We start from the raw sequence: 16,996 nt of genomic DNA, 5'->3' as shown, positions 1-16,996 counted from the left end.
TTTTGAACCTTTCTAACTGGGTAGGTTTCTCTAGAATGGCGCATTTCACACAATTCTACTCCAAATACATCTGTTTACATCCTAAATGATCACTTATGCAGAAAATTGTCGAAATTTCCCAGAATGTTTGTGCGTTTCAGTGTAACCGCAATGCGTGGAGAGAAAACTGACCATAATATCCCTATTTATCACGTCGTGCCTACATCTACACATTATAGAACTCCCACCCTGCACATAGATGGCCCACCTACAGCAGGCCACCTGAGAGCAATGTGAGGTGAGTGAAAGGGCAGGACTCTCCTCAGAGCCAGTACCGTGAGGAGGGACGAGCTAAGCACTCAGTGCTAAAGCCTTCAGAGAACTTCAGTCAGCTGACAGGCTCACAGTCTGGAGGTTGTAGTTTTATCAGCGTCGAGAACATAAACACAGCCCTGAAGAAGAACAGGGCTATTAGTGAGACTGAAGAATAAGCTTACTTGAAGATTCACACGGTTCATTTAGGAGGAGGAGATGGGCGACAGCTCCGGGTTATCGACCTGCTGACAGAGATGGAAGGCGTTTTGTTAAAAAAAATAGACGCTCGGAAAGGCGTAAAGATGTCTCGAGGCGGATTTACCAGAGGAAGATGAAGTTTCGATGAAGAAGCGGCGACAGGAGGAGGCTGGTGCTGCTGCAGCTGCCGAGAGAAAAGTTCGCCTTCAGCCATGTCGACCAACAGCAGCGACTTCAGGAGCCCTGAGCCCAACTTCCCCGCTCTCGTCTTCGGCATACTACTCATTACAGCCATCATCTGCGGCAACGTGCTCGTCTGCCTCAGCGTTTATAAAGAAAAAGCCCTTAAAACGACCACCAACTACTTCATTGTTAGCCTGGCTGTGGCGGATCTTCTGCTGGCAGTGCTAGTTTTGCCCCTGTATGTCTACGCTGAGGTAAGTCTTCCACAAAAATGCTTTTTGATAGCAGTTTTACTAGTTCAAATTGTGTAAAACGTAACGGTTGTTTTGAAATACCTGGAATATTTGATTGGAATATCTGGGATATTTTTATTGTAATGTCTGGAATATTAGATGACGCTGAGGTAAGTCTTCCACAAAAAAACAAAAAACGTTTTTGATCATTAAAATTGTGTAAAACATAAACCCATTTCATGTCAGTCTTTGGTTCTTTTGGGATATCTGGAATAATTGACTGGAATATCTGGAATATAACAATTCTGAGGTAAGTCTTCCACAGAAAGTGCAGTTTTGATAATTAAAGTAGTGCAAAACGTGAAGCTTTTCGTCTTATTGTTTGTTTGAATTTGGAATATCTGTAAAATTTGATTGGAATACCTGGGATATTCTGGAAAGTTCTACGCTATTCAGCTGTAATGAACCGCCTCCTAAATCAATTTCTTGATTGAATGAACCTAAAGAAGCTCAAAGAAGAGAAATAATAGGATAAACAAAGCGAATAAAACATGAAAATTCTCTATATTAACAACGTGTATTGGACTTCTACAGAAAAGCAGACATATGTGGCTAATATGAGTGAGGAAAAAGGCATGCCTGCCCGTCCTCCTCCCTGTAATCAGCCCTCCTGATTTAGGCCACTTATCTGATCCTGTTAGCCTCAAGTTACCACGGGTTTAATCTGTCCAGTTTGTTGTCCATCAGCACTGTCTAATGGTGCTTGAAGAAGGCTTAATTCTCTGAGTTGAAATATTGAAAGTCAGCCTTAGTCTAAAGGTTTAGGGTGCAGAGTCAGGCTCCCTTCAGTCCGCAGCATTACATGTTCTCCTGATCTTCTGAGTTTGCAGCAGGAACTGAGGAAAATCTCTGAAATAGGGCATGGATAAGCTGATTGACCTTCAGCCTGTTTGTGGTAGTGGCATGCTTTATTCATTTGAAATGCAGCCTTGTGCAGGCAATAAATGAAGCCATGATTGCGTTTGTGTAGAATTAACGTGCTTTATGTCACATTGTGCTCTATCTAGTTTCAGGGTGGTGTCTGGTCCTTGAATGTAATTGTCTGTGACTGGCTGATGGCTATGGATGTGATGCTTTGTACAGCCTCCATATTCAACCTGTGTGCAATCAGTATTGACAGGTTTGTATTGTTATGCTGTTTCTATCTGAATGTTACAAGGAAGTTTAATATAGATGTTCATAATTTTTTCGCTGAACAGTATGTGATCTGTGGGACTTCTGGTGTCACTGGAGGTCGCAGGAATTTTATACAAAGCATCTTTATGTTCAAAAAACAGTGGACCAATGCACTGCAGTTAAAAAAAGGTCTTTATATATTATTGTATATTGTTATGTTTAATTTTAAAGGGTGTATATTGGGGTAAACTGGATGTTCTTTGTTTTTTAAAGACTTTAATCTAGTATGTGAGGTTCCTAAAGTTTCAAAATGTACCGTCCACTTGCCAGTGCATACAGTCCATATATGGAAACTAAGCTGAAAACAAACATTTCAAATTTGTTGCTTTTGTGATGTCACGAAAGCCAACACATTTACATGTATTTGCCTATTCAGCCTACAGCAACTTAGTCCCACAATTGACATAAAGTTATAAGGTGATAAGGTTAAAGTTTTTAGGAGTGTTTCAGCGTAGAGTGCTTTTTGAATGAGGTACAATCAGAACTGAGCTCATTTACATAGGCCACATCAGTCCTAAAGGTACAGTAACAAAAACAGCCTGTTTAATTATAAAGGGAATAAAGAGTGGTTGGAAATGTAAATGTGAAATTAAATATAACTGTTTTACCAAAGATATGAGTGGATCTCAGTGAAAAATAAAATATGTAAAAAAATTAGCATATGGACTATTTTAAATATAATGTTGAATATGAGTACAGAAGTAATAGTAGTGGTTGGTATGGTGTAGTGGGTAACACCTCTACCTTCTACGCTGTACACTGGGGTTCTAACGCCGCCTGGACAAGCACCCTACACTATACCAATAAGACTCCTTGGGCAAGACTCCTAACACTAGCTTCGCTTACCTGTGTAAAATGATCAAATTGTTTGTCGCTCTGGATAAGAGTATCTGCCAAATGTCATGAATGTAAATGTAAGTAATAGTAATGGCTTATTATTCAGTAATTTCTATGAAATGGTTGATAAATACTATATAAGATGCAAGTTATGTAGTTATAAGAGAAAAAAAATGAAAGTGTGGGCCACAGTGCTTTGCATTGCATGTCATAAACTAGATGTGCATTTCCTGAAGGAACTGCAAGAGTGCTTGAAAAGAGCTACAAGTGTTTGTGTGTTTCTGTGTGTTTCTGTGTAGGTGAACAATACCTCCTTAGGTATGTAGGTGTGTTTGTGTGTGTCTGTGTGGTGTGTGTGAGAGGGAGGTACGTATGTGTTTGAGAGGGGAGGGGGGAGAGTCATTCAAATGAACTGTCACTCTGTTATTATGCAGCTCTTAGTGGAGAATCCTTGTTTGAGTCTGATTTGCACCCTCTGAACAAACAGTCATAACTCGGGAAATGTTTAGTCTATCGCTTAACCGGATAGCTGGTGTGTACATTGAGAAGAAAATCTCTGAGATATGACAAGTTAAACACAGAGAAAATCTTGAAATAAGCAAATTCTGATTTTGAGAAATTTACATGGCAGTGAATGGGGCAGTTTTTTTTGCCTAGTGCCAGACAAATGCCCATAACTCTAAAGCTAATTGATAAAATGATGAGACATTTTGAGGTTTCAGAAAGGACAAGTTTCTGTACCATTTAAAACTGAAATGGTGTTTCTAGGTGAAAGCATAAGGATTTTAAAGCAGATTCCTTGCGTGACAGCTGTGTCTGTAAGACTGAGTGGCTTGCTGACATTATCGATGTCAGTTAGAATTTGAAGTTCTAGAACATCCGCCATTCATTCTTATGGGAGGTTTTTAATTTTTAAACTCAATTTTATTAAAAACTGCAAATCCGATTGACTCCAAAAATACATAGCACAAGTTACAGTGCCGAGGCCTTCGAAATGCAGTTTGAGCGGAGTCTGTACAGTTCGGGCTGTATTCATCACAGAAAACCATGGAAGAAGAATATGAAGAAGTATGAGAGATAACAGTAGAGTGCTTTTTCAAGGACTCTAATAAACCAGGTTCATAGACTTTGTTTTTTGTTCGTACAAACATGTAGTAAGTTTAATACATTGAATAGGCATTCAGAGTTTAACAGTCTATAATATGTTGTGATTCACATGCTGTTTAGCTAAGGCATGCTGGTGGTACTCCCTGTTTTCTTCTGCTTCTTAACAGGTTCATAGCAGTGTCCATACCGCTGAACTATAATCGAAAACATATTGACCATCGGCAGATCATCCTGCTCTCCGCCACCTGGCTCCTCGCTTTTGCTGTGGCCTCCCCTATTATCTTCGGCATAAACAATGTACCACAGAGGGACCCAAAGGAGTGCAAGCTGGAGGACGACAACTACGTGGTGTACTCATCCGTTTGCTCCTTCTTCATTCCCTGCCCCATCATGCTGCTGTTGTACTGTGGGATATTCCACGGCCTCCGCAGGTGGGAAGAGGCCCGCAAGGCCAAGCTGAAAAACAGCATCCAGGCCTGCCGGAAGTTGCAGCATGCCGCAGTGGCCGCTGCCTTGCCACAACTGGCTGCCCTGCCAGCCTCGTTGCCCCGCGTCATTGAGCAGGACCTGGCCCAATGCAGCGTTGATGACCTGGACGATGACATGCAGCCAAGCTGCCCTTTGCCACCAGAGTACAATAACAGCCCCATTCAAAGTGTGGCCTATGCAGAGTTACAGAATTCAGGCCAAAGGAAAAAGAGGGCCAAGATCAATGGCAGGGAGAGGAAAGCCATGAGGGTCCTACCTGTTGTTGTGGGTGAGTATTTAAATCCAGGACTGAGAATAAATTAAGAATTGTGCAACCTGTCATAGTAGTGCAGGACAGTTATTGTTAATTGTCAGTTTTGTAAGAAAAACCTAAATGATAACTGTACAGGAGAAGGGACTTATTTGGGAATTCCAATGATTTTTCTAAATTTCTACATAATTCAGTCTTTGGGATGTGAACAAATTTATGTAGAGTGGTTTGATACAAAATGCTCCCTTCCAGTTTCTTTGCAGTGGTGGTGTTGACATCTACACCACAAATATAGCCACTTTATTTACTGAGTTTTTATATATAGTGTTGATGATGGTAAAGTAGCAGTACATCTATGTTAAATAAATAAATGTTTTCTTTGGGGACTGTTCTGCCTTGCAACGCCCTGCATGTACCTCGCCACCATAAATGTTTGTAAAATACATTTGAGCCTAAAATCTTACCTCAAAACTGTTGTTAAACAACTCCTCACATATGTAGTTCCTGTCATCACCACAGTGAACAATTCTGATTGGCCTAGAACAGAGTATTTCACAACAAACCAATCCGAATGATTTGGATACTTTAACTTGCTATGTTAACATTTAATTATGCAGAAATTTTGTAAAATGTGTGCAATTCCTCTTTGACATGTTTCAATATGTCATAAAATACTTATATGACATATTAAAAGTTTTATTTTTCAGAATTACTTCCGGTGCCTTTGTGAAATTGTTGTACAATGTAAAGAACAACTGCCATTTTCAAATAGTAAAACATTATGTTGCAGACTTTTATTAAAAAGGCATAAACTAAAAGAGATGAGAATATCCAGACAGTGTCCAGTCTGGGGCTGGGCTTACTTAAAATTTGCCTATGATTTTTGAAACACCCTGCATAAATAATTTGAGTCTGAGAATTTTCTCTACATCAGCCAGATAGATTAAATTTTTTATGAAAACAGTTTTTTCGCCACGGGTCTGTCTGTCTTGCACTGGCAAATACTTAAAATAGTTGAAAACCAACCAAAAAAATGCATCCTAGTAAGTACGTGGGTACACATTACCCCTACCTGCACAATAATTTGTAGTAATGCTTATAATATATTATTACCAGAACTAGTAGCTCCCTAAACATTGACCTTTTTGAGAACTTTTAGAGAAAATCCAGTGTCAGAAAAGTCTGTAAACACCCGTTTGAACGGAGTGGCTTGAACTTTCACAGTACTTTGGAAGGAGCTGTACATGCTAGCTGAGACGATGCAGAGGTTGCCCTGCACTGAAGATACCACTGAATGTACAACCCCAATTCCAATGAAGTTGGGACGTTGTGTAAAACATAAATAAAAACAGAATATGGTGATTTGCAAATCCTTTTCAACCTATATTTAATTGAATTGAATACACTACAAAGACAAGACATTTAATGTTCAAATGGATAAACTTTATTGGTTTTTGCAAATATTCACTCATTTTGAATTTGATGCCTGCAACATGTTCCAAAGAAGTGTTACATCACCTTTCCTTTTAACAGTCAATGAGCGTTTGGGAACTGAGGACACTAATTGTTGAAGCTTTAATGGTGGAATTCTTTTCCATTCTTACTTGATGTACAACTTCAGCTGCTCAACAGTCAGAGATGCTGGCTTTTGAAGAAGTATGAGAGATAACAGTAGAGTGCTTTTTCAAGCACTGTAATAAACCAGGTTCATAGACTTTGTTTTTTGTTCGTACAAACATGTAGTAAGTTTAATTCGTTGAATAGGCATTCAGAGTTTAACAGTCTAGTTGGGACAGGGGCATGTTTACCACTGTGTTACATCACCTTTCCTTTTAACACTCAATGAGCGTTTGGGAACTGAGGACACTAATTGTTGAAGCTTTAATGGTGGAATTCTTTTCCATTCTTACTTGATGTACAACTTCAGCTGCTCAACAGTCAGAGATGCTGGCTTTTGAACTTTGTACTGTGAACTTTGCGCTGATAACAATCCAGGCAGTCCTTTTGTGGCCCTTTGTGGACTCGTCAGACCACAGGACACTTTTCCACTTTCAGTCCATCTCAGATGAGCTCGGGCCCAGAGAAGCCGGCGGCGTTTCTGGGTGTTGTTGATATGTGGCTTTCACTTTGCATGGCAGAGTTTTAACTTGCACTTGTAGATAGAGCGACGAACTGTGTTCACTGACAATGGTTTTCTGAAGTGTTCCTGAGCCCATGTGGTAATATCCATTACAGAATGATGTCAGTTTTTAATGCAGTGCCGCCTGAGAGGTCGAAAGTCATGGGCATACAGTGTTGGTTTTCTGCCTTGCTGCTTACTTGCAGAGATTTCTCCAGATTCTCTGAATGTTTTGATGATATTATGAACTGTAGATGATGAAATCCCTAAATCCTCGCAATTGTACGTTGAGAAACGTTGTTCTTAAACTGTTGGACTATTTGCTCACGCAGTTGTTCACAAAGTGGTGAACCTCACCGCATCCTTGCTTGTGAACAACTGAGCTTTTCAGGGATGCTGCCTTTATACCCAATCATGACACTCGCCTGTTTCCAATTAACCTGTTCACCCGTGGAATGTTCCAAACAGGTGTTTTTTGAGCATTCCTCAACTTTCCCAGTCTTTTGTTGCCCCTGTCCCAACTTCTTTGGAATGTGTTGCAGGCATCAAATTCAAAATGAGTGAATATTTGCAAAAAACAATAAAGTTTATCCATTTGAACATTAAATATCTCGTCTTTGTAGTGTATTTAATTGAATATAGCTTGAAAAGGATTTGCAAATCATTCTATTCGGTTTTTATTTATGTTTTACACAACGTCCCAACTTCATTGGAATTGGGATTGTATCAATATGTAACACTAATATATTTTTATTACCAAAGACCATGCGTGTCACTGTGCTTCTAATACAAATATAAAGGATGGTGATGAAAACTTGAAAATTTTATGAAAAGCATGAGCCAGCTAACCAACACAGATCCCCTCCCAACACTGCACTGTACTCCTCACTTTCATTGTTGAGGCCCTATATAAATACAGTTGTAATTATAAGATAAGATGCGTTTATTGTCAGTGCACAGTGTACAACGAAATTGAGCAGCAATCCAACGGCACTTCCTACATATAAAACAATTTAAACATAAGGCTAAAATATCTAAACATAAGGCTAAAATATATAAAGTGCAGATTTAAGGATAAAAAAAAGTATCAAAAATCTTAAATATAAAGAAAAAGGACTGTAAAACTATATATTCTAAAACAGTCAATGGACAATAGACAGGTGAAGTAGCAGTTGTAGTTGCACATTCCTTGGACAGATTATAGCGTTATATAATATTGCATCCTCTCCATGGATCACCACCTTATCGTGGTGGAGAGGTTTGTGTGCTTGAAGGACCCTAGGAGCTATGTTGTCTGGAGCAAAAGCTCCTGGTAGGGTCTCCCATGGCAAACTGGTCCTAGGTGACAGGCCAGACAAAGTGTGATCCATAACCACCCCTATGAGGACAACAAAGCAGGACTTGTGTACCCTGCCCGGTTCAGGGTTACCGGGGCCCCACCCTGGAGCCAGGCCTGGGGGAGGGGCTCGCCAGCGAGCGTCTGGTGGCCGGGCATTCACTCATGGTGCCCGGCCGGGCCCAGCCCGAAGGAGCTACATGAGTCCCCCCTCCCATCGACCCACCACCGATGGGAGGGGCAGTAGTAGGGGTGCGGTGCATTGTGGATCGGGCAGTGTCCGAAGGCGTGGGCCTTGGCGTTCTGATCCTCGGTTGCTGAAACTGGCTTTTGGAACTTGGAACGTTACCTCACTGGCGGGGAAGGAGCCTGAGTTGGTGCGCGAGGTCGAGAGATACCGGCTAGATATAGTCGGGCTCACCTCAACACACAGCTTGGGCTCTGGGTCCAATCTCCTTGAGAGGGGCTGGACTTTTTTCTTTTCTGGAGTTGCCCATGGTGAGAGGCGGCGGGCAGGTGTGGGCTTTCTCATAGCCCCTCGACTCGGCGCCTGTATGTTGGGGTTTTCCCCGGTGGACGAGAGGGTAGCTTCCCTACGCCTTCGGGTTGGGGAACGGGTCCTGACTGTTGTCTGTGCTTATGCACCGAACAGCAGTTCAGAATACCCAGCCTTCATAGAGTCCTTGGAAGGGGTGCTTGAAAGTGCTCCTCCTGGAGACTCGATTGTCGTACTGGGGGACTTCAATGCTCACGTGGGCAACGACAGTAAGACCTGGAGGGGTGTGATTGGGAGGAATGGCCTCTCTGATCTGAACCCGAGTGGTGTTCAGTTTTTGGACTTCTGTGCAAACCACAGTTTGTCCATAACGAACACCATGTTTGAACACAAGGATGTCCATAAGTGCACATGACACCAGGACACCCTAGGCCGCAGTTCAATGATTGACTTTGTAGTCGTGTCAGCGGACTTGCGGCCATGTGTACTGGACACTCGGGTAAAGAGAGGAGCTGAGCTGTCAACTGATCACCACCTGGTGGTGAGTTGGATCAGGTGGTGGGGGAAGATGCCAGTCAGACCAGGCAAACCCAAACGTATAGTGAGGGTTTGCTGGGAACGTCTGGCAGAAGAACCTGTCAGATTGATCTTCAACTCACACCTCCGTCAGAACTTTGACCAGATATCGGGGGAGGTGGGGGACATTGACTCAGAATGGGCCATGTTCCGCTCCTCCATTGTTGAAGCGGCTGACTGTAGCTGTGGTCGCAAGGTAGTTGGTGCCTGTCGGGGCGGTAATCCTCGAACCCGGTGGTGGACACCCCAGGTGAGAGATGCCGTCAAGCTGAAGAAGGAGTCCTACCGGACATGGTTGGCCTGTAGGACACCAGAGGCAGCTGGCAGGTATCGACAGGCCAAGCGATCTGCGGCTTCAGTCGTTGCCAAGGCAAAAACCCGGGTGTGGGAAGAGTTCGGTGAGGCCTTGGAAAGTGACTTTAAGTTGGCTCCGAAAAGATTCTGGCAAACCGTCAGGTGACTCAGAAGGGGAAAGCAGTGTGCCACTAGCACTGTATATAGTGGAGATGGTGTGCTGCTGACTTCGACTGAAGACGTCATTGGGCGGTGGAAGGAATACTTTGAGGACCTTCTCAATCCCACCAACACGTTCTCCAGTGAGGAGGCAGAGTCTGGGGACACGGGAATAGGCTTGTCCATTACTGAGGCCGAAGTCGCTAAGGTAGTTAAAAAGCTCCTTGGCGGCAGGGCTGCAGGGGTGGATGAGATCCGTCCCAAGTTCCTCAAGGCTCTGGATGTTGTGGGGCTGTCTTGGCTGACACGCCTTTTCAACATTGCGTGGACATCGGGGGTGGTGCCACTTGATTGGCAGACTGGGGTGGTGGTGCCTCTTTTTAAAAAGGGGGACCAGAGGGTGTGTTCCAACTACAGGGGAATCACACTCCTCAGCCTCCCTGGTAAGGTCTATGCAAGGGTACTGGAGAAGAGAGTCCGGCTTATAGTCGAACCTCGGATTCAGGAGGAGCAGTGCGGGTTCCGCCCTGGTCGTCGAACACTGGACCAACTCTTTACCCTCTCCAGGATTCTCGAGGGTTCATGGGAGTTTGCCCAACCAGTCCACATGTGCTTTGTGGATTTGGAGAAGGCATTCGACTGTGTTCCCCGGGGTATTCTGTGGGAGGTGCTTCGGGAGTGCGGGGTACATGGCTCTTTGCTACGAGCCATTCAGGCCCTGTACAAACAAAGCAGGAGCTTGGTTCGCATGGCCGGCCGTAAGTTAGACTTTTTCACTGGGAAAGATGGATTCCGTCAGGGCTGCCCTTTGTCACCGATTCTATTCATAATTTTTATGGATAGAATTTCTAGGCACAGTCAGGGGATGGAGGGTGTCCGGTTTGGTGACCTCAGGGTCACATCGCTGCTGTTTGCAGATGATGTGGTCCTATTGGGGACATCAGGCCGTGAACTTCAGCTTTCACTGGATCGGTTTGCAGCCGAGTGTGAAGCGGCCGGGATGAGGATCAGTACCTCCAAATCCGAGGCCATGGTTCTCACGCGGGAAAGGGTGGAGAGCCCTCTCTGGGTCGGGGATGAGCTCTTGCCTCAAGTGGAGGAGTTTAAGTATCTCGGGGTCTTGTTCACGAGTGATGGTACAAGGGAGCGGGAGATTGACAGGCGGATTGGTGCTGGGTCAGCAGTGATGCGGGCTCTTTACCGGTCTGTTGTGGTAAAGAAAGAGCTGAGCCATAAGGCAAGGCTCTCGATTTACTGGTCGATCTATGTTCCCACCCTCACCTATGGTCATGAGCTTTGGGTAATGACCGAAAGAACGAGATCGCGAATACAAGCGGCTGAAATGAGTTTCCTCCGCAGGGTGGCTGGACTCTCCCTTAGAGATAGGGTGAGAAGTTCGGTCACCCGGGAGGGACTCGGAGTAGAGCCGCTGCTTCTTCACGTCGAGAGGAGCCAGTTGAGGTGGTTCGGGCATCTTGTTAGGATGCCTCCTGGACGCCTCCCTTGGGAGGTGTCACAGGCAAGTCCACCGGGGAGGAGACCCCGGAGAAGATCCAGGACACGCTGGCGTGACTATATCGCCCAGCTGGCCTGGGAGCGCCTCGGAATCCCTCCCAGGGAGCTAGTGGAAGTGGCTGGGGAAAGGGAGGTCTGGGCTTCATTGCTCAGGATGCTGCCCCCGCGACCCGAACCCCGGAGAAGCGGAAGATGATGGATGGATGGATGGATGGATGGATGGATAATATTGCATATCTAAGAATTATTGCACAGAAACAATACAGATTGCACTCTCAAGAACAAATGAATACTAAATAGAACAGGTGGAGTGGAACACTGGAACAGTGTAAAGTGTCCTATGAAATCATTCTATTTATTACTGTCATTGTTTAAGAATATGTCTGCAGGTATTTTGTTTATTTTTTAGATACCCAGTCATCTGATACAGAGAGTGATCACTGACTTCAGTAATCATCTCAACTGAAGTCTGTGTAGCTATATTGGTGTGCTGTGTTATCTGAACATGCAGCTTGCATTAAAGCATTTTGTAATGTTTATCAGTGTATCAGATTTAATGCTGCATTCTGAGGAATTTATTATTATTGTGTACAGCATTTAGAGGCTAGCTGATTTTGCATAGTGCCCATTTTGGTTAGCTTTTTAAATGTCAGTGCATGTGCAGTGGCTTATTCCTGTGTTTAATTTGAAGAGGCTGTATTGATTAATGGGCAGTGTATTCCCAATAAATAATACATAGAGGAGTGTGTTTTGAGCTTTTACTGTGTTGATACTGTGTACCGCACCGGAATTTTGTGATAGGAACTTTTGAGAACGTGAAAACTAGCGAGACTCACATTCGAGGTCGTGAGACTGCCGCTAAGACAAAAAAAGTCTAGAGACTTCACAGCTATAAAATAAACCAAAGTCAAAGAAACATTGGAGCGATTCTGCAGCCACTTGCTGGGTTAAGCCAGAAACCCAGAAGAACATTTTTCAGACTTTGAATAAATAATCCTCTCCTGGCCGTTTTTTTTTTGCCACAAATAACATTTGAATAAAAAAAAATATTCTGATTCACCAGACACATCTGTTAAGCCGCTAATCCTCCTGGGCCAACAAAACTGTCACATGACCTGTTGCATTCTGCATGTGCGCACTGTTAAATGATTAACTGTAGGCTAAATCCTTAAATCCACTTGCTATGTAATGTTTTCATGGTGTTTTAAGCTGATTTCAGCACTCATTGGCACATAGATGTTCAGAGATGATTAAAATGCGTCAGTGTTGTTGTAGGAATCATTTTCACCTACAATTAAGTGAAAACATGTCGAGCTTTTAGGTACATCGCAATCATAATATCGCAGGAATAATTCACTTTTAGACATGAAGTTGTCAGTGTGGTAGTCAGTTCTTTTGACTCTTCGTGAGTTAAGCAGGTCATTGATATTTACTGTACTTTGATACATTAGATTCTGGGACATGAATAAGATATATTTCATAATATTTTACTTATATTTTATTCTTTTTTAAAACAGTGTTTCCTCTAGGATTTTTTCAGCAGCAAAAAACTGAAAGTAAGACACCACTGTCAGCACCAGTAATAGTTACTTATACTTTACATTTCTGCTTTTGGTTTACAACAGTACTGTGCAAATATCAGAGACCACCATTCACACATTTATTTTCCCATCAAAACAGCTATTAAGCAGGAGATATTTTGGGGAAATTGCTGTCCAGGCTGTTTCCTGCCTTCCGCCCATTGTCTGCTGGGATAGGTTCCAGCTCCCCCTCTGACCCTGAAGGATAAGCGGCTTAGAAAGTGTGTGTGTGTGTGTGTGTGTGTGTGTGTGTGCGCGCGTAATGAAGGGAAAGTGAAAATGTGAAAAAACAGGTCTGGAAAACAGGAGAAAATCTGAAAATAATAATAGGATATAGAAAAAATGAGACTCTTTCACCATTAGATAAACAGTACTTAAAGCTTTCATCTTTAATAGATATGAGAAAATCAATTGCTTCTCAGTGCTTTGGGTCTGAAAGTCTGTATAGCTTTTAAGAAGTCCACCCCTCTACATTATTGAATGTGTTAGAGATTACTTGGATTGTGACAAACAGAAAATGCAACCAACTTCTAAGACTCAACATTGGAGGTGAGGAAAAATATTCTGAAAGCCAGAGTCCTGAAAAGAATGGAAGCTATAATAAAGGCAAAGTGTGCACACACTAAAGTCAGAAAAGTCAATAATATTTCGTTGTTGAGGCTTCTGTATAAGTTTCTGTTTGATAAATGTTTTGTATTTTTATTAAATGAAAAATGAATAACTTGTATTTAAAGGCTTTTGAATGGAAATGAGACAAATAAAGTGGTGGACTCCTACCAAGGACTCTATACCAAGGCCGTTAGGTCTGATCAGTGCCTTTATTTTATAGTATGTGAGGGGTTTATGCATAGGACTCCTTTTTTAGAGCACGCAAAATGATCAAATGGAACTTTTTCAAAGCATGCTACATTTTCTCCTCCAGAGTTTCACTCCAGCAGGGGATATTTATAGAAATCTCATCTTCATTTTTTGAATAATTTAGGATGCCATAGATAAAACCCCTTCATAAATCGTCTACATTGAAGTAGTTTATGCAGGCAACTGAAGGTTTTCATTACATTATTTGTATTGGCAAACTAACCTCAGTTTCACAATAGACTAACATGCCAGGGTTACATAATGGAGAATTAATAACTGTGACACCAATGGCATTACTGAATTATCCAAAGCTTTTTGTGCAAACTGGCCACCCTACTCTAATTCTGGCTAATTCTGAGACTCAGCTTCCTCGTCTTTTGTTAGAAAGGGAGAAGGGACACACTTTTACCAGAGTAGTTGAGATTTTGTCTCTGTTTGAAAACTAGCACAGTTATCATGTTTAAACGTTCCTTTAATGGTCTAAAATAGGCACATATAAAGTCCAATCATCTAAAATAGGCAATATAAGAGCACTCTTAGAAATATTCTAGCGTATTTCAACCTTTCTCTATCTGCTACATCTATACTGTTAGAGAGAAATGTACTGCAGGTACATGATTCATTCATCAAGGTACAAACAATGTAAGTGTACCCTCAATGGTACAACAGTGTTTTTAAGGTCCAGTGGTGTACCTTACATGAGTTTTTACTAGTGGAAAAGTAGATATTTGTACCTTTTCATAACCGAACGTTTTAAATCAGAACAATAAAATAAAAAGCCTGGAGACAAGATGGGGTGTGTGGAGTCAGTACAGTTTGGAAAATATAATTTCAATGGATTCTGGTAGTTATGTTCCCTGACTAAAGGTACTGGGATGTACCCCTGAGGGTAGCACCACAGTGACAAGAGGGGTACTTCCCCAATGACAGTGCCATACCTTTTTTTCTGAGAGTGTAGCTTACGGTCGATTACTACAGTAATTTAGATAATTTGGTAACATTAAACATTTAGGGGAGGGTGATATGGCAAAGATACGATATCCCGATACTCAAAGATAGTTATAATGATATATGATACGCATCACAATACATTGACATTAAAAAGTGCCATATTTAAAAACTGCCATCAAAAACTTTACTCACATACTGCACTGCACTAAATCTATTTAAACAGGCCTAATTCCTCTTTTTTTTTTTTTAATGAAACAAGCAGTCGGCCAGTGCTCTTTAAGTACTGACAATATCCAGTGTACTCCGAAAAGCATATTGCTTGTCATGATAACAATAAAGCTTCATCATATCGTCCGCCTCTAATGGTAATCAACAGATGCGGCAGCTAGAGATTAGGTTTCGTTTTCCTTTAATGGAAGCAGCAAATGCGAAACTGTGCTCTTTTCTGTGTCTGCAGGTGCTTTCCTCTTCTGCTGGACTCCATTCTTCGTGGTTCACACAACACGGGCCCTGTGTGAGTCATGTGAAATCTCCCCCCACCTAATGAGTACAGTGACTTGGCTGGGTTACGTGAACAGTGCGCTGAACCCTATCATCTACACCGTCTTCAACACAGAGTTTCGCAAGTTCTTCCACAAGTTTCTGCACAGCTGCTGCTGACACCCACGTCAAGCCAGACGAAAATACGATGCTGTAAATGATCCTGAAGAACGAGCATGAAGTATTTTGTCACTGTTCGGACAAAACCTTGTGTCTTCATTCTTACATAATTTGAAAAAACTCCAGCTGCTCTTTACATAATGTGAACATTATATAATGAATGGTCTAATGGAAATTGTCCTTTTTACATTAACTTGCATTATAAGTTAAGAATGTTTTTCCTTCTTCTGAAGAGTTAGTTTTGTAGATATGAGCTTTTGTTCTGACAGTGACAATATGTCAGTATGCAGTATATAAAACAGGCGCACATATCTGTTTACCTACATTGTTTTACTTACTCTTATACTATTGCCAATACTTTATATGCCTGCGACAGCAAAATGTATGTTTGGCGATTGATTGTGCCTAGATTTTACTCTGTCCACGTTTTATGTGGAGGACATTTAAAGTAAAGAAGATGTGTACGAAATGCTTACGATGCACTTGTTAAACTTTGCTTTGAACCACTTCATATTTGATATGAATGTACAGATCAACCTTCAGCATTGCAATAGAACATGACAACTTATGTGTTGGATTATGTCCTGATTTTGGCCTTGTTTACAGAGTTTATGTGAAACTGTTTTAACTTATTTGTATCTATGACAACAACCTCTCCACCAAAGTGTAAAGATTTAAGAATATTAGCCTTGAAACTTATTATGCAGCATCTGCTATGAAGTATGAAATGTCTGGGAAAAGTTTTTGAAGTATGTACACTTCTGTGCAAAAAATAGTAATAATGGCACATTGTTAAGGTGTTAATGGTCAAATTATTAGTCAGTAAATTAGCAAGAATTAAAGAAACAGACAAAATAGGGCTTGGCAATATGACAATATTTATGATAAGTTATACAACAGTGTGTCACAGTGTGCTTTCCTGGGCTTATCTTGGATATCATCAGTACTTAATCTCTTTCCAACTAATAGAGACTAAAATTAGTCCCGTTTAATTAGATTTAGTGTGTGAAATGTCGACTACAAATAATTGGATAGTCATGGTTTTTGATTATATTTTTTAAATGTGGCACTTCATTTACGTTCTAACTTATTAGATGTCAGACAAAATAAACATTGGAACACGTGCATCGTAATAAATGTCTTGAAATGTTGTGATATTAAATTTTTCTACATCACCCCACTCTAAGATAAAGTAACTTAGTACCGGATAGTTTTTCCATTTAATTTCTTTAAATGTTTAGGTCTTGTGCGTGAATGTGCAGACTGCTGTTTACAGAAAGGGGAGGTAATGTTGGTCCACTCAGCATTGGTGGCTTCAGACAGTTGAAAAACATTGGCAAGCTAGTTTGGGATTAATGTGAGACCAAATATTCTCTATTGGGTTTAAATTGGACTCTAAGCAGGACAAAACCATTAGTAAAAGCCATTACTATTTTGGGCTTGGCCAAAGTCATATGTCCTGGCCAAATTATGTTTTGTTGATTTTTGAAGCGTGAATAAGTTAACACATCCTCTACAAAGAATAAACATGTATGACATTTTCTGCATGGGTAAGTTCACAATTTCTAGTTATTTTTGAAGTTTGTTCTTGAAAAAGTTTTATTTCCCCCCCAAATTCAAATAAA

General features: G+C 41.6%; 1 protein-coding gene across 1 annotated transcript; it reads left to right on the top strand.

The window, feature by feature from the left end:
* The first annotated feature begins 291 nt into the window (after positions 1-291).
* On the top strand, positions 292-15,939 carry drd4b (dopamine receptor D4b). Its single transcript, XM_017684989.2, has 4 exons — positions 292-929; positions 1,976-2,088; positions 4,256-4,845; positions 15,169-15,939. The coding sequence occupies exons 1-4, from the start codon at positions 705-707 to the stop codon at positions 15,369-15,371; spliced, it is 1,131 nt and encodes a 376-aa protein (XP_017540478.2). The 5' UTR covers positions 292-704; the 3' UTR covers positions 15,372-15,939.
* Positions 15,940-16,996: the final 1,057 nt, after the last annotated feature.

This window comes from Pygocentrus nattereri, chromosome 15, assembly GCF_015220715.1.
Source record: "Pygocentrus nattereri isolate fPygNat1 chromosome 15, fPygNat1.pri, whole genome shotgun sequence".
Taxonomy (NCBI): Eukaryota; Metazoa; Chordata; class Actinopteri; order Characiformes; family Serrasalmidae; genus Pygocentrus; species Pygocentrus nattereri.
The sequence above is the reverse complement of the archived record's forward strand: the minus strand, read 5'-3'. Positions and strand labels throughout refer to the sequence as shown.

Bases quoted from the DNA above. Each gene is read 5' to 3' on its own strand.
- drd4b (XM_017684989.2), top strand. From the start codon at position 705: ATGTCGACCAACAGCAGCGACTTCAGGAGCCCTGAGCCCAACTTCCCC. The intron at 930-1,975 runs GTAAGTCTTCCA...TGCTCTATCTAG, and splicing joins CCCTGTATGTCTACGCTGAG to TTTCAGGGTGGTGTCTGGTC. The intron at 4,846-15,168 runs GTGAGTATTTAA...CTGTGTCTGCAG, and splicing joins GGTCCTACCTGTTGTTGTGG to GTGCTTTCCTCTTCTGCTGG.